The sequence below is a fragment of the Panicum virgatum genome, chromosome 9K (assembly GCF_016808335.1).
Source record: "Panicum virgatum strain AP13 chromosome 9K, P.virgatum_v5, whole genome shotgun sequence".
Lineage (NCBI taxonomy): Eukaryota > Viridiplantae > Streptophyta > Magnoliopsida > Poales > Poaceae > Panicum > Panicum virgatum.
In genome coordinates, this window is record NC_053144.1 from 17,277,907 (window position 1) to 17,299,896 (window position 21,990).

General features: G+C 44.7%; 1 protein-coding gene across 2 annotated transcripts; it reads left to right on the plus strand.

Annotated features, from left to right (window-relative positions):
* The first annotated feature begins 14,455 nt into the window (after positions 1–14,455).
* Positions 14,456–21,452, plus strand: LOC120650495 (protein RAE1-like). 2 transcript variants are annotated; one of them, XM_039927645.1, is made up of 12 exons: positions 14,456–14,654; positions 14,879–14,948; positions 15,052–15,138; positions 15,238–15,303; positions 15,396–15,589; positions 16,330–16,471; positions 16,589–16,669; positions 17,739–17,867; positions 18,741–18,818; positions 19,988–20,059; positions 20,947–21,027; positions 21,121–21,452. In XM_039927645.1, the coding sequence occupies exons 2-12, from the start codon at positions 14,895–14,897 to the stop codon at positions 21,166–21,168; spliced, it is 1,032 nt and encodes a 343-aa protein (XP_039783579.1). In that variant the 5' UTR covers positions 14,456–14,654; positions 14,879–14,894; the 3' UTR covers positions 21,169–21,452. The 2 variants fall into 2 exon arrangements, with proteins under 2 accessions (XP_039783579.1, XP_039783580.1); XM_039927646.1 differs by having other exon boundaries at positions 14,473–14,805.
* The last annotated feature ends 538 nt before the right edge of the window (positions 21,453–21,990 follow it).

Consider the following 21,990-nt stretch of genomic DNA (forward strand, 5'->3'; position numbering starts at 1 on the left):
GGGAGAGAGCCAGAGAGAGAGGGCATCGGGCGGGGAGGCGCGGGGTGGGACCGTGGGAGGCTGTGCGGGGATGATTGTGCGGCAGAGATGGAAACTGATATTGATCGGACGGTTCAGATCCGAAGTTGGCAGACACATCTGACCATTTATTACTTTTTAAGTAGTAGTAGATTGAGACAAAGCGACTAATAATTTTTTTTAACAAATGCAAAAGGAGAATTTGAGGGTCCCAAGAGTGACTCACCAAACTTCACTTGGTTTAAATTTTACAAAGTAAAATCTCCTTTTTTTTTCTTTCGCAGAACAAATAATCTCTTGTTTTTCATCACAGAAGGAAACACTAGTCTTGATTGTTGATAGCTTCTCCATATATGAGTCGAAATTTGACTATGTCTTTCAAATTGAAATGATTTTATCTTTTTTTTCAGGTTTAATGATCGTGACCTCAAATATATATAGTGCTGTTATTTCGATTGCACAAGGATTCAAGTTTTTTTTAGATTAAGGGGAAAATCCGGTCTTGAACATTCACAATTGAATTCCTATGACCACAAGGATTCAAGTTGAAGTATCAAACCTACATGGTTTCCTACAAAATCTCTAGATTCCAAACAAGTTACACAAGATATCATAAATTGCAGAAGGAGCTTCTATTGCTACATTATATAGGAAGAATTGCTGCATTCCAAATGGAACCTTGGGCGATGGGGATCTCAACTTCTAAACTCTAGCAAGATTCATGGTTGGAAAAAAACAAAAGAAACTCTAGAAGCTTGCCCTTGAGAAACGGTGCCTCAAGACGTTCTTGCTTACTACTTTTCCCTTGGTCCCATGCATTTTTTCCCCTTTTGTAAACGTCATACTGACAAGGTGGCGGAGCTCCTTTGTGTCAAATCAAGCACACACTTTTATTTTCTTGGGCGCTTATATAGTTGCCTAAATCGGCATGTGGTTCGACAATAAAAATAGTAATGGTCTGTTAGTGGCTGAAGCTTTTCTCATTTTTTTTAATTCAATACCAGTTTCTCTCAATTAGCGATAGGGGATCCTAAGCAAACATTGGAGGATAATGCAACATATGGGATGCCATACAAAATTTTCAAACATATATAGTTCTCCGAAAAGAGTCAATATTAATAGTTGGATAGTTGTAGTAATGTGCGAAGTTTAGATGTCGCAAACCTTGGCAGAGAAAACCTGCTCGAATCTAAATAACTTTAAGTCTACCCATAAAAAGGTACATTGCAAACTTAAGGAAAATAAGACTCCTCCAAGGAACAATCGAAGCAAAAGAAATTGTTGATTTTCAAAGAAATAAATCACTTCTCATCAAAAGATAATAAAGATACTGCTTAATGTGATGTATGAAGCACTTTAGATAATCCAGCAAAATTGAGAACTGAGACAGTACAAGATTGCATAATTTGATTTTATATAGAAAGCTTAATTAACATAATAGTCCTTTCTAATAATTTGGTTAATCCTTTTGCCTACTTTATCTCTGAGTATATGCTTCAATTAGGTCATTAAAGGTTCTCATCTTCTTTGGGGCCTTCGGAGGAAAAGAGAAGGCTTTGTTGCATGCCATCCACCAAGTAATGCTCCAACAACACTATGCAGGTAACTAGATAGCAGATCTCTATCACATTTTTTCGAGGCTTCACTACTCTTGAGATGTTTTTTGTACTTAATTAGTACATAGTACAAAATGATGGTAATCTGTTTTGTCACACAAGTTCTACTGTAAAATTCCTTCAAATACTTCTTTTTCTAAAAGACCGTTCCTTCAATTCTTTCCTTGCAAATGTCTCACCACAAGTTGAATATTTCATAGTTCTCATGATTAGAAGCCTCAAAGAGTTAGGTAAAAAAAATTCTACCACTATCTACACTGTTAATATGTAACATTATTAACTTCACAACGCCATTGATAAAGCAAATTAAACATGTGTGCAAACGTGTAAGTACTTCCTCTTTTGGGTCTAGGGGGGACAATCCAGAGAAACGGATGCTCCATCACACATCAAATAAGTAGGTGAATGAATCTAGTTACCCCTTCCATGATTTTTAATTGGATTTCGTCATGCATGGAATCTTGTACATAAGAACCCACATGACTCTTCCCTCAATAATGTGCAAGCATGTTTTGTGAATATTCATGTCATGTCAACCTAGCTCTAAACTCAGAGGTATTTTATGGATAGTATTAAACTGAAAGGTATTGAACGTTAAGCTGAGGTGTGATTTTTGTTGCAACAAGGATTTGACAAAAATAAAATCTTCAACTTAATTTTTTTCCTAATCCTAACTGTAAGGAACATGGCCCATCTAGGCCATTGTTTGTGATTTTAGTGATTGAGTGACAACATAATCAATGGGACTTATGAGTTTGCGATATCACACTTGTAGGAGTTATTAGGTCCCATGGATATGAGTCAACACGTCTAATTCATCGTCGAGACGCAATGTCCAATCTATCGTCGAGACGCCATCGGAACATCCGATGGTTGTCGAAAAAACCGACGCCCCAGGTATCAGTGTAATTGGACGTGCTTACTGAGCCAAGTGAGGAAAACTCAGTAGCACCGGTTGAACCGACGGGTCACTCAGAGGCATCGGTGCATTCAATGTACTATTGTCCAGAGACGATGTCAAGCGCGCAGAAGGCCAAGTCTTCAGCTCCGGTTGAACCGACGGTGCATCGGAGCATCGCGTCGGTGCAATGACGTCAGCAAGAAAGGAAGAGTGCAACGGCTACGTGAAGATCAAGTGTCACCGGAAGAACCGACGCCCAAGCATCGGTTTAACCGATGGTTCCTAGAGTCGCTGCAACTGTGTCAGAGAAGCCAACATCTACTTCAGCGCGCAGTGTGACCGGAAGAACCAATGCCCTAGCACCGGAAGTTCCAATGCCTACGCAGAAAAGTGCCCAACGGCTCCTAACGGCTAGTTCAAGTGTGTGGCCTATATATATGAGTTCCCCCGGCCATTTGAAGTTAGCTGGAGTCCCAAGACATCACACACACATTCAAGAACACCTCCAAGCCATCCAAGAGCATATAAATAAAATCCTTAGTCCTTAGTACAAGCTTTGTGAGTGTTAGTGCTAGATTAGCTCTTGAGTGAGTGATCAAGCAAGGTTTAGATCCTTGTGCTATGGTTCTAGAGTGAACCAAACTTGTATCTCAGTGTGCCGGCCTCCTTGGAGCATTGGTGTCTCGCCTGCACGTCAACAACCCTCCGACTTGGTGTGGAGCGGCGTCGACAACATTGTGTGGGGGACGGAGACCCCTCCTTCGTGGGCAATCTCCCTTAGTGGAAATCCGGATCGAGGTGACCGTGATTGTGCTCACGGAAGAGACTTGATTGCCGGGAAGCGATACTCTTCGTGAGTGCTTCAACAACGTAGATGTAGGGACGCCTTTATGGCAATCCAAACCACAGGATAAATCCTCGTGTCGAGAGTTTGCTTCCTCTCATCCCTCCTCTTTAAGCTTCCTTAGTTGTGACAAGATGGATATCTCCCTTCCTTGCTCTGCCACACAGGCACGAGCACACCATTCGGCAATTCACACAGAAGTGCCATCCATCTCGTCTAATCTCATCTTTCGAAATTCCATATTTTTCCCTTCCCACACACTCACACATTTTTCCTTTTATAAAACAAGTTGTATTGTGTTTAAAGTCCTAAGCGTTCTAGCAGCGATTAACGTCCAAACAAATCACATTCAGACATTAATCTAGGTGGTCAAGGAATGGTTATAACAAATCAAGGAGTGGCTATCCAATCATGTTTTCAGCAGGCAAAAATATATGCAATTTTATAAAATAGGCTAATAGGTTGTGTTTATAAAAACTGGGACAAAACATGCATCAAAGGATGAGATTGAACTTGCCGTTCTCAAAGCCTTCCGGGAAGTCCTGATCGAGGTACTGTCCTTCGGGTTCGGGGTCGCGGAACTGGTCCTTGTTCGCTTGCTCGCAGTACTGCTCACCGACAGGCTCTCCCTCGTTCACACCATGATCTACGACGTACACAAACAAGAACATAATTAAGAAAATGAAATAAAAGTTTTATCGTTGAGCTCAAATCGGAAACAATTAAGATATGGAGATAGGAGTAATATTTTTGGGTGGTTTTCTAATGGCATGGCCAAAATTATAATAGAAATGGCGTGGTAAAGTTTCAGGTCGATCGGAAGATTTTTGGCGCATGAAATGATAGGTCAGAGAGGGGTTTAGGGCTAAATAAGGATCTAGGGGCTTATTTGTAATTAATTTTTAGAGTGAAAGGACTTGATTATAATATTTAAAAATGTTCTAGCTAATCTGGAAAGGGGTAGGGACCTATGTGTAATTGTTTTTGTATGGTGGAGAGGTTAGTTTTTAAATAGGGAGAACAGGGAGGGTTTATTTGTAAAAAGATCATAAAGGGAAAAGGGCTCTTAATGAAATTGGGGGAAAAGGGAGGGGGCTCAAGGCAATTTTGCCTTTCTTCTTCCTCCTCCCTCCTGTGAAGTAGAGGAGGGGGAGCAGGGCGCCGGCGGTGCCTGGGCCGGCGGCCCTGGGGCACGGCGGCAAGCGGGAGCAGGGGGAAAAGGGGGAGGGTGACGAGGGGATCCCGTCCCCCACCTCGATTTGGGTCGGAATACGGTGAGGCGGCGGCGCCACGGAGGCTGACGGGCGGCGGCGCAGTGGAGCGCGGCGGCGGCCAGGAAGCGGGGGAAAATGGAGAGAGGGATGAGGGGGTTCGGATGCCCTACCTATCTCGGGCTGGAATGGAGCGGGGCGGCCTGGCCATGAAGGCCGACGGCGGCGGGCGGAGGTGGCCCTGGCGGCGGTGCTGCAAGGCGAAGGGAGGGGCTACCGGCGGCGGAAGGGTTTGCGGTGGTGGGGAGCGTAATGGGAGGCCTATTTATAGGCGGAGTAAGGCGGTGGAGGAGGAGCGCGGTGGTGGTGGCGGCCGGCGAGCTCGACGGGGTGCCATTAATGGCGCTCGGCCGCTTGCGAGTGTCGGCGGCGCGATTCGCGGCGGCGACGCGACGTCTCGGGCAGCGGGCACGTGGGGGTGGCAGGCTGTGGAGATCGGCATCGAGCTGTGTAGGCGCGAGCGTCGAGGCGGGGCGCTGTGCATGCTTTGCAGCTCGGCGGGCGGCGCGGCGAGGTGGCCAGGGGACTGGACGGGTCGGCGAGCGGGGCGGCGAGCGGCGCGTCCGCGTGGTGCGCATGGGCGCGCACACGTGTGCGTGCGGGGAGTAGGGCGGCGTGGTGAGCGAGTTGCTCTGCAGCGCGCGGGAGAGGAGAGAGGGAAGGAAGGGAGGAGGAGGAAAAAAAGAAAAAGAAGGAAAATGGAAAAAGAAAAAAGAAAAAGAAAAAGATAAGGAGAGAGAGAAAAAGAGAGAGAGAGAGAGAGACGGCGGAAATTTGCGGCAGCGACCGCGGCCGGATGCGCACGCGCGCCGGTCGGGCGTGACGCGCGGGACGAGGGCGAACAGGGAGATAGGACAGCGATGGATTCAGATGTCGGGACCGGTTTTTCGGGAGATCGGGCGGGAAAAGTCAGAGCTCAACGATGACAGAGATTTGAAAATTTATTTTTAACGTGTGATTTATTTTGGTAAATTTTTCAGGATGTCACAATTTGTTACCCTGCGACGTACTCCTTCCATTTCAAATTGTATACTATTCTTTTGATAAATATAAAGATATATAATTTTGGGAAAAAAGTGTTTATGCCCCTACTTCAAAGCTCAATTATGATTTTACCCCTTTTTTTAGACTTTATGATTTTGCCCTTGTTATTTTGAAACGAAGCTGCCATTTCCCCCTACTATGCAACATTGTTTGCTTTGCTGGGATTAAATAGAAGGAAAAATTGAAAAAGAAAAAATGCCAAGAGAAAAAATCAATAATGCCCCTGGCCTTTGATCTCAGAGACAATCGCTGCAACCAGCGGTTTGCTTGGTTTGGAGGGAGGCAGCGACCGGCGGCGGCACCGACCGGCATCCCTCTCCATCGCGCCCCCACCCTTCAGCGTCCCCTCGCAGCCTGGCTTAGGCGGCGGCACCGGTGCGCGCCCACCCGGCGGCGGCGATGACTGGCTGCCCTCTCCCCGTTATGCCTCCCCACCCCCACCCCTACCCTCCGGCGGCCCCTCGCGGCCCAGTGTTGGCGACGCACCCGGCGGCGGTGACGAACGATCGCCCCTCTGGCGGCCCTCGTGGCCCGGCGTTGGCGGCGGCACTGGGAGCACGCCCCGCCTGGCATGGCGCAGAGCCCGGCGTCGCCCCCTCCGAGCCTCCTCTTCTGCCCGCCTCCTCTGCTTATCCGCTCGGCAGCCCCCTCTCAACCACCATGAAAGAACAGAGGGCAAAGTTGTCCATTTTTCCAAAGCTTAACACTGTTAGTGACTTAACAGATTGATGGTAAAATCTGTCTTCGTTTTTAAATCGCAGAGGTAAAATAATAAAGTTTTAAAAATAAGAGCAAAAACACCATTTCACTATAAAAAAGAGGTAGAAACACTTTTTGCCTTCATAATTTTTACTATACATTCAGATAAACACTATCTAGATAAATTAATCCAAAAGATCTGCAGTCGAATTTGACTGTCCTTTCCTGATTCGAAAACCAAACTTCTAGAAATCGGGACAAGTTTACCGGGGCCACAGCCCACAGCTTGCTAGCCCAAAGTGACCAGCGACCGGACGGAGACGTGAGACTGGGAGAACGAAGGCAGAGCGCGAGCCGCCCTCCGCTCCCCGCTCCCGCACGCGGCAGAACCCGCGGCTCCCGTCCATCACGAATCGGACGATCCCGGTCCCCCTCGAGGTTAAAACAATAAGCTAGGAAGGGGCTTGCAGTGGCAGCCAGCCAAGCCCCCCGAGCCCTATCCTTTTCCCCTCCCCCGGGTCTCCCCACCCCCACTCCTATCCTCTCCTCCCCCTCACCCGCGCCGCCGCCGCAGTAGCCGCCGCCGCCGCCGCCGCCGCGGCTTCCCTTCCTCACCCGAGCCAAGGTGAGCTACCCTCCACCCCCGGTCCTGTGCAGCAGCGACGGCAGCGCGTGTAGCTTCCTTCCCTCCCGCGTTGGAGGGCTAGCTGCGTTTCGCGCGATTTTGTTTTGGCGTAGGAGCAATCGGATCTGCACGTTTAACGGAGTTACTTCCGTGCACGTCTGGACGACTCGTGTTGTAACCGGAGGCTATCGGTTGGTCTGCTTTGTTTGTTGATTTGTGGTCGCAGCTAGCGGGGAAGCACTAGGGTTTAGTGGTTCCCATTTTTTTATCAGATTCGCGGTATTGCAGTAGGGGTAAGGGTTTAGCTTGTTCCTGTTTGATTACTTGATATGATGTCTGGTACCAGCAGGCCAGCAGCCGTGCCGGATTAGGTTGTGTTGGACTGTGTAAGTAGTCAGTGATTGATTTTTCACACTAGGGAGTAATACTGTTGTAGCATTTATGTGCTAGATCTACGGAAATAGCTTCCTTCCATCCATAAAAATCGGCGGGATGAGTGGAGGAAGGAAAAGAAAACACACAAATCAAGGGGCTAGAGGAAGACGTGGAGGCCGGGGGGGGGCAGAGGATCTCAACCTTACCGCCGGAGACCTCCCACCAAACGACCCCGCGAGCTGGGCCTCGGAGGAGGGCGTGGGGGAGAGCGATAGAAAAGTGAAGCAGCGGCGACCGAGAGAGCGGAACAGTGCGCAGGGCGGTAACCCTAGCGGGGATTCCCGGTTATATACGACGGCTACAGGAGGCCTCCCGCCTGCACCCGCGGAGCCACCACCCGCTTGCGCGTCAGCAGGATGGAGCCAGGCTCCGCGAATGCGACCGATTCGGTCGTTCACGCCAAGCCGCATTTTTTCTATTTTTCTATTTTTAAAAAATGTTTTTTATAGAAATATATTTTTGGTTTCACAATTTACATTTTTATACCCCTACCGCCCGGCAGGGAGGCGGCAGGGGGCCTACCGCCCGTCTGCTGGGCGGCCGGCCAGGGGGGCGGCCTATATGTAATTAAAATTTAAGTTTTATCGCATGGAGGCCCCTACGGCCCGGTGGAGAGGCGGCAGGCTGGCCGACCGCACGGCAGGGGGCGGCAGGCTCCTCCCCAATATAAAAAGCTGAGGTCCCCCCCACCTGCATTTGCAGCAAACAACATCTATAGAGGGAAAAAGGAGAGACGTGGGGTGAGGGAGGGAGTTGCAACAGCGAAGCCCTGCCGGATTTTAGATCCGAACCGCAGGTAATCAATATTTCTCAACTTTGTCATTCTAATTTTTTTGTATTTTTAATTATGTGATTAGTGTTTTTTATAATTGTAACCGCTTAGGGTTTGGATTAGTGGTTATAATTGAAGGTGTACCATGGTTTTAGAAACTGGTTTAATTAAAATTAAGTCTTTGAATGGCCAGATATGTTGAGCAAGGTGGCGTTTCAAGTTCATTACGGTGATTTCTATAGAATTACTCGTGATTCCTATGGAGTAAATCTATCAGCATTGGAACGAAGACGGTGCAGTCTAGATAAACCCCTAGAGAGGAGTTTTGGTTCCATACGCAAATGGCTTCACGGGAAGTTCAATGTGAATCCAAAGACCCATTTGCTTACGGTTCATACCGTGACTTCCTGGGAAACAAATGGGGATTTCTGGGAGTTGGCGCTTATAAGTAGTACGGAAGAATATAAACATTACATGCACGCAGCTCTTCAAAGAGGGTGGCCTCTTGCAATGGTAATTCAGATTCACCAGAAGGTCGGTGATTTAGGTGAAGGATCAACACACACAACATATGACTGGAATGAAGAGTTGGAAGAGGATAAAGAAGAAAAGAACGTACAAGCTCCAGAACCAGAACCAGAACCACAAGGTTTAGAAGATGAAGGCGAGCGGATACCTAGAATTATGAGGACATGGAGAAAGAAGACCAGGATGCACAAATAATGGGGCAATGTGTGGACTCATCGGACAATGAGGACGATGAGCGCTTCCCAGTGCTAGGTGAATGGCGTGAAGAGGGTTTTGGGAATCCAGTGGTACAAGATATTAGATGTCCGGAGTTTGAATACAGAGTGAATGAGGTCATACAAGAGGCAAAGTATCGTACCATTGAAGATGTTAAGGATGCTGTGAAGGTCTGGGCTATATCTCTGAGGAAGGAATTCATAGTGTTGAAGTCTAGCAGTAAAGAATACGAGGTGAGGTGTGCAGATAGAGACTGTACATGGCGAGTGCATGCCTACAAGGGGAAGTTCAAAACACACTGGGAATGTTCAATTATTACGCCACGTACTTGTAGATTGACAGGTGTTGTGGGACATCACCGTAATATCACATCTACTTTCGTGGCCAAGAAGATGTATGGGGTGATTCTTGACAAAATGGATTACGAGCCTACATTGATAATTAGGGACATTGAACAGAATTTCTAGTATGTGATAAGCTATGCAAAGGCTTGGCGGGCTAAACAAAAAGTGTTTGAGATGCGGTTTTGCCCTTATGAGGCTTCATATGATAACCTACCTCGTATGCTTGAAGTAATTGTGCACAGAAATCCTGGAAGTGCTTTTGATACATACAGTGTACCGAGCTTGTCAGGGGGGCCAAGCATTTTGCTGCGAGCTTTCTTCTGCATTGGTGCATGTGTGAGGGCATTCATTTACTCCCTTCATGTTCTGTGTATTGACGGCACTTTCCTGACAGGAAAATATAAGGGAACAATATTGACGGCGATCGGAATTGATTGCAACAAGCAGATAGTTCCCATCGCCTTTGCCTTTGTTGAGAATGAGAACACAGAAAGCTGGTACTGGTTTCTTGAACGTCTGAAGAATCACGTTGTTGCTAGAAGGCCTAATGTTTGCCTTATCAGTGATAGGCATGCAGGTCTCCTTGCAGCTATAAGGCAGCTCCAAGAAGGTAGTCCATTTTCACCTCCTATATGACCAGATGTTGTCAGTAGGTGGTGTGTGGGGCATGTGGCTGCTAATTTTTATGAGCGGTTCAAGAATAAGAATCTGATGAATTTGTTCAAGCGATTGTGCACTCAGAATCAGCAAAGGAAGTTCGATGCTTTGTGGGGTATAATTGATGACATGAGCGTCGAATTGCTTAAGAGCCAGACCTCATCATCCAGCAGGAGACGTTCTACAGATTCATTAGTTCGAGCTGCTAAACTATTTACACAGTGGATTGATGGTGCACCTAAAGAGAAGTGGTCACTTCTGTATGACATAGATGGGAGGCGTTACGGGATCGAGACGACCGACCATGCTGAGTGTTACAATATGGTAATGCGTCGTGTTCGTGGATTTCCTCTTGTTGGCATTGTTGAGTTCATCATGTATGGATGTGTAAGGTATTTTAGGGAGCGGTACGCATCAGCCGCTTCCTTACTTCATGATCCAGGACTGTGTTTTTGCGAAAGGGTCAATGAGTACATGGAAAAAAAGATGGAAAAGGCTCGATTTCACTCAATTATATCGATGGGCACAAAAGAGCAAAGGTTTGAGGTATCATGCAGGGACAGGACCGGACAGGGTGCCCGCAGACAAAGGGTAGTTCAAGAAATTTTGATAACCATTGACGGGAGGGTGTTCTGCAGATGCTAGAAGCCAAAGGTGCATCACTTACCATGCTCCCATGTCATCACAACTTGTTCTGTATCTGGGTTAGATGCTGTGTCATATGTTTCTCACTATTTCACAAAGGAAGCCGCTGCACAGACTTGTCATAAGATATACGGCATCGGTATTCTAGGACCATTCACTCAACAAAATTCCCATCCAATGCTCATCCCAGATCCAGCTATGAAGAGGGGCATAGGCCGACGGCAGGCGCGTCGTATCCAGAACGGAATGGACGAGTCCGAGGTTGGAAAGAAGAAAAAACGTTGCAACTTGTGTGGAGCAGACGGTCACACTTACAAGAAGTGCACACAGCTTTCAGTACCCACTGCTGCTACCGATGCTGGACCTTCCGGGAATCCGACGGATGGATCGGCTCGACCTACAAGAATTCGCCGCATCTAATTGTGCACGCAACAGTTTGCAATGTATTTGTGTGTACGAAACTAAGTATATTATATATACTATGTTTAGATGTCTTGTTTAATTAGTTGGCAGTGCGTATTTCTCTCGAATTTGGTTGTAACGAATGAAACCTTCAATGTAATATGTTATGTGGTATTTTGTTTAACGTTCTATTTATATTTTGTTCATTGTATCTTATGTGGTATTGTATCATAGAGCCACACGAGGTTCAAGATTCACAAATAAATATAATCATTGCAATCAAACATAGCAAACATATAAGTATTGCAATTAAAGGTACAGGAGGTCTGCCGTCCCGTCACAATTTACATCACAATCTAAAACCGATGAACATCATATGTTATAGATCATGTCATGAAATCATCTAGGTTGTCATCCCAGTTGACAGATGGTGGTGCTGCAGGTGGTGTAGCGTGACTTGACGAACCTCTCGATTTTCCCTTTCTCTCTTTTCTGGTTCTAGGTTCATGTACAGGGGGACAAACATCATGTGTTGGAGGCCATGGTTTTGGGGGCATGAAGTCATCCATATCGTCATCCCAGTTAACACAAATTGGTGCTTGAGGTGGTGCAGCATTACTCGACGAACCTCTTGCCTTTCCCTTTCTCTCTTTTCTGGTTCTAGGTTCGTGTAAGGGGGAGGAATATCATGTGTTGGAGGCCATGGTTTGGGGGGCATGAAGTCAATATCGTCATCCCAGTTAACACAAGTTGGTGCTTGAGGTGGTGCAGCATGACTTGACGAACCTCCAGTCATCTGTTCTTGCGGAGGCCAAGAACTATCACCCGAAGATCTTCTCCACATCCTTCGTCTAGTTTGCGGCATAAGTCCATCGAAGATACATACCAATTTACGAAAATTTGGTATCGATTTGTTAATGAACTCCGTGTCCTCGGGGTAATCCTAGCATATAATTACACAATAATTTTACTATTTCATAAATATGGATTACAAATGACGGACGGGATTAGAACTGAATAAGAGTTACCTTAATGTGCATCTCATACACCTTTGACCGCATCCATATCTTACAAGTATTTTGTAAGAATCCAATAACATTAGGATGATTCGCTAGTTCACATACCCTCATGTATATCTTCCGACGTTCTAACAGGTGTTCCTTTACATCTTGCGTTGTAATACCTCGAAATAATGTGAAATCTTTAAATTCAACTAATTTTGACAACACCATCTCTATCGTACCATCCGCTAATACATCCAACTTCTTACTGATTACAAGATGTGTTATGATCTCAAGTATTATACTAGATTTTTCTTCGGTCCACGAAAATCCACCAAAATTGGAGGCAGCCATTGCCTTATGCTGCAATATTTAGAAACAAGTTTAATACTATATTTCACTATCCAAAACTTAATTCTATTTTAATTTATAATACTATAGCATTAATTAAATTAAATTGCTTTACAATATTAATGGATTCATATGTAACTTACCTGCAGATCACAAGTGCGGAATCCGGCAGGACTTCATTGTTGCAACTCCCTCCCTCACACAATATCTCTCCTTTTTCCCTCTATGGATGTTGTTTGCTGCAAATGCAGGTGTGTGGGGGGGGACCTCAGCTTTTATATTGGGGGGAGCCTGCCGCTCCCCTGCCGGGCGGTCGGCCTGCCTGCCGCCCCTCCACCGGGCGGTAGGTGCCTCCATGCGATAGAACTCAAATTTTAATTACATATAGGTCCCTACCACCCGGTAGGGGGGCGGCAGGGATACATAACTGTAAATTGTGAAATCAAAAATATATTTTTGTAAAAAACATTTTTAAAAAATATAAAAATAGAAAAAACGCGGCCAAGCCTGGCTAGGAGGCCTAAATTGCATATCTCGGCCCAGGCTATCTCCTTAGTCGAGGTAACCAAAAGGAGCGAGGGTGGCCTCATGGGGCCTGGTTGGCCCTTACACAGGCAACCAAGCCTTTTTTTTATCTTTATATTTTTTCAAAATTGTTTTTTACAGAAATATATTTTCGGTTTCATAATTTACAGATTTATACCCCTACCGCCCGGCGGCGGGGCGGCCGGCCCCCTACTGCCCTTCTGCCGGGCGGTAGGGACTTTAATGTAAATAAAATTTAATTTTAATCACATTTTGGCCCCTGGGGGAGGCTGCCGCCCGGCAGCCGGGCGGCAGGTACCCGCCGCCCGGTGGCGGGGTGTTAGGCCAGGCAGCCGCCCGGCAGGAAAATTCAGATAAATTGTAGAAAATGTTAGAAAAAAATTATTTATAAAATTTTATTGAACAAAAATTGTAGAAAATTCTAGAAAATACTAGAAAAGTTTATGAAAATTTCAGATAAATTGTAGAAAATGCAGAAAAACTATATTTTTTGTGTTAGGTATGGCCGAAGATACGCCAGCTCTACTTGACCGAGTCATAGACTTGTCGCACCGGTCATTCCTTGCAGTGGTTCAGCGCGTGAAACTTAACGTGCTGCGTCCACGTCCACCAGCGGAGTGGATTCCTGTTGACCCACGATGGGTGCCCAGGTGATATGTCGTCGGATTATGTTTCTGAGAATACGTTTGTTTCGTATACGTTCTACTTATAAGACGATGATTAAGATATCTTAATTGCTACTGTATAGGGGCCACACAGGATACCTTTGAGGCGAGCTTCGAAGACTGGAGTCGGTTATTTTCTATACCTAACCAGCAGGCCGATCCTACCTTCCAGACATCTGTGGCCACCGGACGTCCAGGTAGAGACGTAGGGCCTCCAGACTGACACACCTACCCTACATACCACGTCCACGCACAGTGTAAAAGAGGTCGACATGGCCGGGGTGGTTAGGAAGTGCTTCTAGTTGTTTCTGTATTTTTGTTATGGACATGTCGTCATGTTATACTTATTTCATTCTCATGCATCACTTATTTCGTTCTCAGTTGCGTATGTGTATGAATTGCTAAGTTATACTTTTCATATTCATCTACTTTACTAACGGTTTTTATTTCTATCCAAAATATTGAAAACCACATCTAATGCCGCACTGCCGCACTGACGGTCAAGGTTTAACCTGCGGGAGGGGCCTGCCGCCTCCCTGCCGGGCGGCGGGTAGGCCTACCGCCCCGCCACCGGGCGGCGGGTAGGCCTACCGCCCCGCCACCGGGCGGCGGGTACCTGTCGCCTGGCTGCCGTGCGGCAGCCTCCCCCAGGAACCAAAATGCGATTAAAAATAAATTTTATTTATATTAAGGTCCCTACCGCCCGGCAGGAGGGCGGCAGGGGCCGACCGCCCCTCAGCCGGGCGGTAGTGGTATAAATCTGTAAATTATGAAACCGAAAAATATTTCTGTAAAAAATGATTTAAAAAAATATAAAAATAAAAAAACGCACAACCAAACGCGCCCTACGCGGGAGCCCAAGCACAACTCCTTCAAAGCCCTAGCTACTACCAAGTACCAACACCGCCCCCCTCCACCATCCCCACGCAGCCGTTGCTGTCCCTTCCGGCAGCCTCGAGAACCTCCCCCATTCCCCTTCCCCTCCGCCTCGCCGACGGGGCCTCCCTCCGCTCCGCTCCGCACCCTCCCCTCCCCGCCGACGCACGCACCCGCGCGGCGCCGCCCGTCGACTCGGTAAGGACGCCCAGCCGTACCCTAGGTTGCTTGGTTTGGGCGGCGGGCGGATAGTCTCGAGCCCGCGGGGGGGGGGGGGGGGGGGGGGTCGTACTCGCGGCGACCGCTCGAATCCGATCCCGGATCCTCGTTCCCTCCCGGGGTGCGCGCGGTGGGTGCGCCGATCTGCCGCCCAGTTCGCCGCCGATTTGGGTTTTGGTTGTGATGCTCGTCGGTGCTTGCAGGATCGAGGCGTAAGGGATGGCGAGTCTGACCGGCCTCACCGCGAACCCTAACCCGAACAAGTCATTCGAGGTGCGCCGTTTTATGAATTTCGATGCAGGAGCAGAGCAGTACTGCGAAGAGTGCCTTTCTACTGTAGGATCTTGAATCGTTGACGCTTGCTTGTGGGATGCAGATCCAGCCCAACCCCGGCGACTCCGTCTCGAGCCTCAGCTTCAGCCCCAAGAGCAATCTGCTGGTGGCAACCTCCTGGGATAACCAGGTAGCTTTCTTTGCTTATGCTGTTACTAGTAGCTGGTGTTTGTTAGTGTGATGCATAATGTATTTTGCTTGGATTGGCTGGCTTTTGCGTGTTGTGCAGGTGAGGTGCTGGGAGATTGTTGGCGGGAACAGTCAGCCCAAGGTGTCCATATCGCATGATCAACCGGTACGATCTCAGTGCTTTCCTTGATCTTGTAGTAATTGATTTCCACGTAGTTAGTTTCTGGTGTGCCAATTGATTCTTTTTTCCTGTTTTAGGTCCTCTGCTCAGCTTGGAAGGATGATGGAACAACTGTCTTCTCTGGAGGCTGTGACAAGCAGGTCAAAATGTGGCCTCTGCTGTCAGGCGGGCAGCCTCAGACGGTTGCGATGCATGATGCGCCTGTCAAGGAGGTCGCGTGGATTCCTCAGATGAATCTTCTTGTCTCTGGAAGCTGGGATAAGACTCTGAGGTGTGCACGCACAGTCTGTTGTTCTAAATCTTCACCTTTTTCACTTGGAAGTTGAATACATATTGTCAATTGATGTTCTCTTATGCTGTTACCAATGGCTGCTTATTATTATAGCATGTTCTTTAAAAGGATTAGTATGTTGCCTACGTTTGTTAACGTGTTTTTGACAGTTGAGAACCAACATTCCCTATATCAAATAGTGCAAAAGATTTATGTATTCCATCCTTTTTATCTCTCCATTCTAGTCTTTATGCCCTCTGCAAAACTAATGGTTTCCTACCATCATGATCATTTTCTATGATCCTATCACATGTTATGCTAACAGCTGCATTGGTACATATGATCATTTTCTAGTCATTGATGTAGTAGCTAATGTTAATATGAAATCTACGTAATGTGATTGCTGTAATGAATATTCTTTCAGAGTCTTTAGCATCAGTGGCCATAGGTTACATCATGTGTTCCATATTTGGTTTAGGAAACATTAATTGAAATTCCATATCTGGATGCATATTTTGATTGGCAATTTGGCATGCATACATTGTGGAAATGCGCACTTTGACTATGTGCCTGTTTGACTTTATCGTACCTTCTTTTCTTCCCAATATACTTCTGTTGTGTTTTTTGTTCATCCCATCATGGCTAATATTAAATTCTGATCACTAAGACATTATACCTCTAATTATGACGACTGATTTACTCTTATCTACCTTCAATGCTGATCATTATGCTCATTATAGGTACTGGGACACAAGGCAAGCAAATCCTGTGCATATCCAGCAACTTCCAGAGCGTTGCTATGCTCTCACAGTGAATTATCCCCTTATGATTGTGGGAACTGCTGATCGTAATCTTGTAGTCTTCAACTTGCAGAATCCTCAGGTGATTATGTTGTCATTACTAGCTATGCATTTATCAATTTGTTTAATTTCAGTTGGGCATTGATGATATGTGCTCTTGAACTGACTTATTTCATGTGTTATATGTTTGGATCATTAGACGGAGTTCAAGCGTATTCAATCACCACTAAAATACCAGACACGGTGTCTTGCTGCATTCCCTGATCAGCAAGGATTTCTGGTAATGCTTAATTATTTGCGTGTCCTTTACTCTGATACCTCTAATTGAATTAAATATGCCTATTTTTACCATTCTTGACCAATAAATTATTTATTTAACTTTTGTGGCATCACAACCTGTATTTTACCAAAGACAAATATGTATTCATTTGATTTGTCTTCGTCTAGTCCTTGAGTTTATTCACTTAAATTCTTCTACACAACCTATACCTTACTCAAATCAGCGCTTGGTATGGGTGGGTTTGTGATTTTTGATCCAGTATCAGTTTCACTGTGCTGTGTCCTGGCCTAATAGTGCTGTATATTTCAGAAATCTGCATGCGAACTTTCTAACTACTTGAAGTATAAATCATGTATCAATGTTACTGATGCTCTTGTGTTTTGAATTGATTGGATGACTAACCAGAGGGCCTGGATTCTTCTCCTAGTCTTCCATGGACAGCAAACCATATGTAAACTTACCCACTAACCAACTTGCCTATCGTTCGTGCTCTTAAGTCATTCCTAGAACCAGATCAGAACCAAACTCCAAACTGAACTTTTTAAAAAACTAAACTCCTGACTAAAACATATCAAATGTACATGGTCACGCTGCATACAATTACACGACAGACATGCTTTATTCTAATTGAGATAGTTGCATGAAAGTGTATATTGCTTACTCTTGACCATACCTGGAAACTGGCTATTTTTGGACTCGATATTGATCAGTAGAAGGTGTCTTAGATTGTTTCTGTTAAGAGTCAATCTAGATATAAAATAATGCTGCAGGGAAAAGAGTCAAGCCCCCTCCGTGGCTTCATTTTTTTTTCAAGTGGCTGTGCCAACATTCGATTCTTTACCTGCCTAGTGGCGGGGTGTTTAGGTGGTGGTTGTTTTCATGTTGGTTTGTGCCAATTAATGTTTTCCTGGTACCTGATATTTACTTTATTTTACATTGGGTGTTAATATCTTGGATAAAATGGTTGGTACCTGGCGATACATTTTTTTCTATTTTCTTTAAATACTTTCCATATGACTTTCGGAACAATTAGATTTCCATGTGACTGACCCATTGTTCGCATTTAAAGGTTGGCTCCATAGAAGGAAGAGTTGGTGTTCACCATATCGATGATTCACAACAAAGCAAGAATTTCACCTTCAAATGTCACAGGGAAGGAAATGATATATTCTCTGTCAATTCACTGAACTTCCACCCTGTAAGATTTATTTCTCTGTATTCATTTATTAATTATATGTGGGGCTTATGGTTCTATTTTTATTGCTTAACATTTGTTGTTAGAAGTGTACAGATGCAATAGAGACATGCTGGTTTTTAGTACCTCATCTCCATTCTCAGTTGATTTGTTGAATAACATAAGCTCAACTTTCTCTTCCATAAAATGTCTTGAGCTTAAAACAATGTTATAGTGCACTTTAAGTTATCTACAACAATACACTGTGATAGCTAAATAAGCCTATTCCTTGTATCTTACTTATGCAATTTCAGTTTTGCTTTAGAACTTGCCTTGGCCTCCAAGTTGAAGGTCATTGGCCTACTTTTGCTTTAGCACTTTAGTGGGTGAGCTGCTGCCCATATAAGCACAGCAACCCCCAGGATTTCTGTAACCTGAGAATTCAGTTTCAGTTTTAATCAAGCGGCCCTTGGTCAAGCTGACCTCCGTCCTTTACCAAGTGTGTGTGTTATCTGGGTGCAACCATAGGCATATGAATGATGCAAAAGTATTCAGTACTCATGTCCATACAGATTAATATGGACTGCTGAAAACAATTTCAACAGATTATTAGTTTAGTTGGCTAATTTTGTCCACACCAGTTTAATGTACATCTAGAACAGTGTGGATTGCTTGGCTATGTTCTTTTTTGCTACTTGACCATTGGATTGGTATGGCTGATTAATGATATTGTGTACCAATTGAGTTGGTTGTGCTCGTAGGCATTTCATTGAAACAAGCATTGCCCACTTGCTTATGAGAATTTCCAAGTTTGGGAATAGCAGTTGGTTCTAATCTTGGACATAGTAGTTGGTGATGTTGAATTTGTGAATTTATACTTTTTACAACTTGCTGCAGGTCCATCACACATTTGCAACTGCTGGATCTGATGGTGCTTTCAACTTCTGGGATAAGGACAGCAAGCAGAGGCTGAAGGTATAACAATTTTCCATGGCTCTTGCTATCGACTTTCACTTTTGTTGGATAGCAGTCGACTTCTGTTACCTTGATTGCTCTTGATTTGATGGTGGTTTGCGGCTTGTTTCTGTGGAGTATTTGTACATTATTAGTAACTGGGGTAGCAGGTTGCCCGTGTGATCCATGACCTTGGATCTACATCCTTGATCAAGGTTATGCGATCTTGGTAAGCAGCTTCGATGCCATATACGATGGCTCATAAATCAATGGGCTGAGGGATGACAGAGTGGTGGTGATGAGGGAGAACATGGGGATAAAAAAACCAACCTCAACTGTACTGTTGCTTTTCCTTGTGGCCATCGATGCTGTGGTTGCTTGCCGAATCCACCACTTTCGTGACTGGTTGGGGTAGAAGGGAGGATGGGATGGAAATTGAGGGATAGTGGTGAGAGTGAAGGTGCTTGGGTTGATGTAGGGGCATTGTTGTGGTTAAGAGTTACAGTTGAGTTGTCAAGGGCTTGGGAGATAGCAGAAGATAGGGGAAAGAAACAGATTGGTGCAGAGTGGGCCAGGCTTACTTCTTCATCTTCCCTGCTTTCTTCTTTTGTATTCTTTCTTTTTTACTCATATATACTTTGATTATATGAACATAGTTATCGAACTTTAAGAATAAGTATTTGTAGTTGATCCATTGACCTGGATTCCTCAACTCAGATTTGTCCAGAGTCCTGAACTAGCATCCTGAAGGACAGTACCCAACTCCCACCCAGAACCCATGTCCCAGGGCACACTGTTCATTGACCCGCTCAACCTGAGTTTTCTGGTGACTTTGATTTGTACCTTTTAAGATCTTACCATATTTTGTTGTTTGGTCAGCTCGTGAGCATAACAATGAAATCTTGAGCAGTAGCATTTATTGGTACAGTTATGTAGGGTTCACACTACCCATTTGTCCAATCTTGTAATGACACTGTTTTTCCCTGTTCTTAGTAGATCTATTATTACTTTATTTTTTATGAATGCAAGTTACATTTTCACCTAGTGGCGTGTATCCATTGTCGTGTGAATGTTCTGCCTGTTTTGTTGGTGCATCAGATTTGGTTTTTTATGCTCAGTTTCTCATACCATTTCCTTATTTTCTAGAAGACATTCATTCATTTAATACTTATTACATCATTTCTGTACAGGCTTTTAGTAGATGCCCTCTTCCCATTTCTTGCAGCACCTTTAACAGTGATGGTTCCATATTTGCTTACGCGGTAAGTCAACTAGGCAAATTATGGATGAGTAGATATCTGTACGAACTAAGGTTCCCTCCTACATACACTGTGTTTTTGATCAGTTGAGCTTTAAAATGTATCTAACTTTTGATTTAAATAACTTGATATGCATGTCAAATACGCACAAATCAATTAATGGCCTTTTAGTACCAAGTTCATTTGGGTTTGACTGAATAAATATTCCAGTTTAATTGCTATTTAAAATGCATTCTCTGATCATAGTTTTAGCTTCTGTTCCAAGTGGGATTTTACATGGCCCAAACATAAAATGAGGAAAGTAGGAAGAGTTGTACAAATTTTCTGTCGAAGTACAGATCACGTAGCAGTTTATTTGGCAAGAGACCCTTACTGCTGTAGATGTGTAGAACCAGTATGATTCTAAAAGATGCTAGAGACTGATAAAATGCATATATTTATGCCTTGTAGTTTACAAATCTACCATGATGCTAATTTTGGCATTTTGTTATAAAGTTAATAGCGTATCGTGTATAAAGTTTCAAAATTAAGTTGCACGATCAAATTGACTCTTTGGATTGACTTCTGCACTAGTTTGGTTTCGCGAGAAATTTTATCTTATTGTACTCGAATCAAAGGAATGAAGTGCTGTTTGCCCTTCTTCCATTTTTTTGGATGTAGGACTAAGATGCTACTGTAACCAAGATAAATACTCCAAAATTAAATAGAGAAAAGTTATCAATAGCCAAACTGGGATATTAGTGTGTATTAACAATTCTTTTCTATTTAGTAGAAAGTAGTGATGCAACGTATTTCGGTGGCTACCAATGCTTGCATTTGCCTACGCATTTCCATTATCTGTATTACATCATCCGATCCTCAATGGAGTAACCATCACTATTGCAAAACAGGTCTGCTATGATTGGAGCCGTGGGGCTGAAAACCACAATCCTGCAGCTGCAAAGACATCCATCTACCTCCACAGTCCACAGGTAAGCTCTGTTTACAGCTTTCATGATATTGAGATTCATCCCTGCAATGTTTATCTTATTATTTTTGGCTCTCAACTTCCCTTTTTTGAATAGGATTCTGAGGTCAAAGGAAAGCCGCGGATTGCAACAGGCAGGAAGTGATTTGGTTCCAACTTGCGGGATCCATTCGTCTTTAGGCCAGTCACCAGTTTTGTTATGCCCCCTCCTGCATTGGAAGTCTGGTAGATGTAAATTTCAGGGTACCTGTAGCGTCTAGGCACTGAATATAGGGATCCCGTTTCAAGATTTGGATCCAACACCATATTCGAATTCGATCCGGTGTGAAAGGGTTTTTATCCATCCGTATCCGTATCTGATTTCGAGTATTGAATATCCGTAACCGATCCGTATCCGAATGCTCAAAAGTTATATTTTTATGATGTCGATATCCATTACAATCCTATCCGGCGAAAACTAACAATATCTGTATCCGACTCCATATTCGAACGCAAATATGAAAACAAATACGGTATCAGTCCATTTACATTTCTACATCCAAGTTCAAAACTGACAGCACGCATGCACAAGGATAAGAAATAATCTAGAGAGATGAACATAACAGTGACTCTCACTAAATTGTGCAAGTAGTAAACCACCAACGGAGCGTGCAGCATACCAGTAGGAAGCATCATGTCTCTTGCCATCGGGTCTCTTTCCACTGAGAAGCAACATATCACCTTGGCTAGGGTAGGTCGCCCATGCAGGTAGCACCCACAAGGCCACAACAAACTCTTGCGGGGTTCTAGTTGCCCTCATTGCTCCAGTTTCTTCTCTTCATCAGTTTGCTCCTCTCCTTCCTCTTCATATCTTCTTCCTCTCTCTCTCCTCTCAGATCCTACCTATAAAAAACTCGACAGGGTTTTGATGACAACTGAATGGGAACTCAAATATCCACTGGTAACGGTACACGCTTTAGACAGAGGG

Bases quoted from the DNA above. Each gene is read 5' to 3' on its own strand.
- LOC120650495 (XM_039927645.1), top strand. From the start codon at position 14,895: ATGGCGAGTCTGACCGGCCTCACCGCGAACCCTAACCCGAACAAGTCA. The intron at 15,590-16,329 runs GTGTGCACGCAC...TGCTCATTATAG, and splicing joins AGCTGGGATAAGACTCTGAG to GTACTGGGACACAAGGCAAG. The intron at 21,028-21,120 runs GTAAGCTCTGTT...TTTTTTGAATAG, and splicing joins TCTACCTCCACAGTCCACAG to GATTCTGAGGTCAAAGGAAA.